Below are 2382 nucleotides of genomic sequence, written 5' to 3' on the forward strand. Positions count from 1 at the left end.
CCCTAGGCTTGCTGCCTAGAGAGCCCCATTCTCTCCTTGGTCTCTTCCTTAGGACCTCCTCAGCCTACTGGGTCCCTCCTCTAACCCCATCTGGGGCAGGGCCCTGATACTATTCTCAGCACCCCACCAGGGAAGATTGGAGGCCCTCAGTGAAAGCACACATAGAGAGTGGCAGAGCAATGGGGCCTCAGGACATTTATTTGTAGCTGCCAAATGCCCAGCTGCCTAGGGGATGGATAGGAATGCGCTGCAGATGACCACCAAGTAGACAGCCTCCTAGGCACCAGCCCCTCCAGCAGAAGCCCACATCCTTGCTGGGCTGGGTGCTGAGGGTACACCCGCTACTTTTGGCAGAGGGTGCACGGGGCGGGAGCCAGTTCTCACCACAGGCATGGGGAGAGGCCAGTGGTCCAGAGGCACTTACGGTGGGCATTGGCACTGTGGCCCCAGGGGGTCCGTGTGGTACTCAGGGTGACTGGACCATGCGCTTTTGGGTGTCAAAGACATAGCGCTTGAAGGTCAGGCTGAGTGTGACTGGCTGCGAGGGCTCTGGTTGCTCTGTGCCTTCTTCCTCCCTGGCCACCTCCCTTCGGCCGGCCCGGCCCCGCTTCTTGAAAACTGGTGCCAGGATCTTCTTGGACTCAGGGCTGAGGCCACCTGCAGGGTACAGGGAGGAACAGCCTGTCACTCAGTTGCACTCGAAGCCCATAGACCTTGCCTTCCCACCTGCTACCTGGCCAGGCAATCAAGGGCCCATATCCCACCCTGTCTCAGCAACACCCTCAATCCATCTTGCCTTGAGCCAAGACTTCTGCCCCTTGCCGTCCCCACCCAGCCTCCACACGATAATCCCACACACCTCCCAGCTCCCTGCCTGGTCTTTCTGTGCCCTGTGGGCCCGCCCGCCCTGCAGTCAGGGCCCTCTATGGATCTGTCCACGTCCTCCCCTGGTCTGAGCAGGCCTACTGCATCCAGTGCACATGGGCCAGGTTTCGTTTTGGGGCCTAGGACTGACCTCTACAGACCCATCACCATCAGCTCCCTCTGGTTTCTCATTGAGTTCAGACAAAGGAGCAACAGCAGGAGACCAGAAGGCAGCATGTGTTTACCCCTGGTTCCTATGGCCAGAGCTCCTGTGTGTGTGTGTGTGTGTGTGTGTGTTGGGGGGGGCAGGCTCTCCTTGTCTTCTGTAAAGTTTTCACACCATCCCTTATTGGTTCCTGTCACACTGCCTACCTCTTGGCACAGACTCCGCCATTCAGCTCCCTCCAGGTGAACCACCTGGTAGAAACATTCTTGTTGGGACTCTGTCCATGGACCTCCCAGACCGTGCTGGCCCTGTCTTCCACAACCTTTGTACTCTCTCCTTGATGTGCTGAAGCTGTGGCTGTCTCTAGATTCCTGGTCACACTTAGGAGCTTCTGTGTATGCTGTTCCTTCAGTGAATACGCCCCCTTCCCTTCCCAGTAATCACAGTCCCACTCCTTGTTCAACAGCAGGCTACAAGGCCCCTTTCCCTGGGGCTTGCATGTATGAAGGGTCTGCTTGGTGCTGGCATAGACAGCCATCAGCCAAGATGAACCTTGACTGGGCTGGCTTCTCCATGCACAGAAGTCCCTGCAGGGTCCAGGATTTTCTGGAGGCTGGATAGTGGGCAGCTCAGGCTCCAGACCAGCTCTGGCAGTGGCAGGGAGGCCCAGAGGGACTTCTGGGATTGCTACTGGGGGCAGCCTGTGCCTTGTGGCCCTGGGGAGGGACCCACTTTTAATGTGCATAAAGGGGCGGTACAGGCAGAGGTGCCCCCTACACAGGACCTGAGTGGTGTACCCTGCCATATATCTGTGGCACCTGTAAGATGGTTCCTCTCCCCACCCTCCCACCCTCCCTGCCCCGAGTAGCCAGCCATGAAGCTATCACCCCAGCTGTGGTACAGGGAGGGCCAGGGCCTTTGTGTCCTAACCAGAAACTTTGCGGGACTCTCAGTCCAGACTCTTGGTGCATGGATGCTATAGATGTTCTCAGCCCTGTCACTGTACAGATGAGAACAAGGAGGCCACAGAGGGTACCTTGCTCTAGGCCATGTAGTGAGTGGCATGGGCCAGGATTTGAATGCCAGGCCTGATGGCAGATGCTAGCCTCTGCTCCTGCCTAGAGTCCTAATGGCACAGTGATTAACTGCTCAGCTGTGAACTGAAAGGTCAGTGGTCTGAAATCACCAGCTGCTCCCTGGTAGAAAGATGTGACAATCTGCTTCCATAAAGATTGTTGTTGTTGTTAAGTGCCATCGAGTCGTTTCCGACTCACAGCGACCCCATGCACAGCAGAACGAAACACTGCCCGATCCCGCGCCAGCCCCACAATCCCTGCTATACTTGAGCCCAT

At 57.1% G+C, this 2382-nt stretch overlaps 1 protein-coding gene across 1 annotated transcript in view; it reads right to left on the minus strand.

Moving 5' to 3' along the window:
* Positions 1–466: 466 nt before the first annotated feature.
* Positions 467–2382, minus strand: part of EEFSEC (eukaryotic elongation factor, selenocysteine-tRNA specific) — a 556144-nt gene continuing 554228 nt past the window's right edge. The window contains exon 7 of the mRNA XM_007953206.2: positions 467–657. Coding sequence (XP_007951397.1) covers positions 467–657 — 191 coding nt within the window. The remainder of the gene's footprint in view (positions 658–2382) is intronic.

This window comes from Orycteropus afer, unplaced genomic scaffold (genome assembly GCF_000298275.1).
Source record: "Orycteropus afer afer isolate SDZICR_OR568_19922 unplaced genomic scaffold, OryAfe1.0 scaffold00377, whole genome shotgun sequence".
NCBI classification, from domain to species: Eukaryota; Metazoa; Chordata; class Mammalia; order Tubulidentata; family Orycteropodidae; genus Orycteropus; species Orycteropus afer.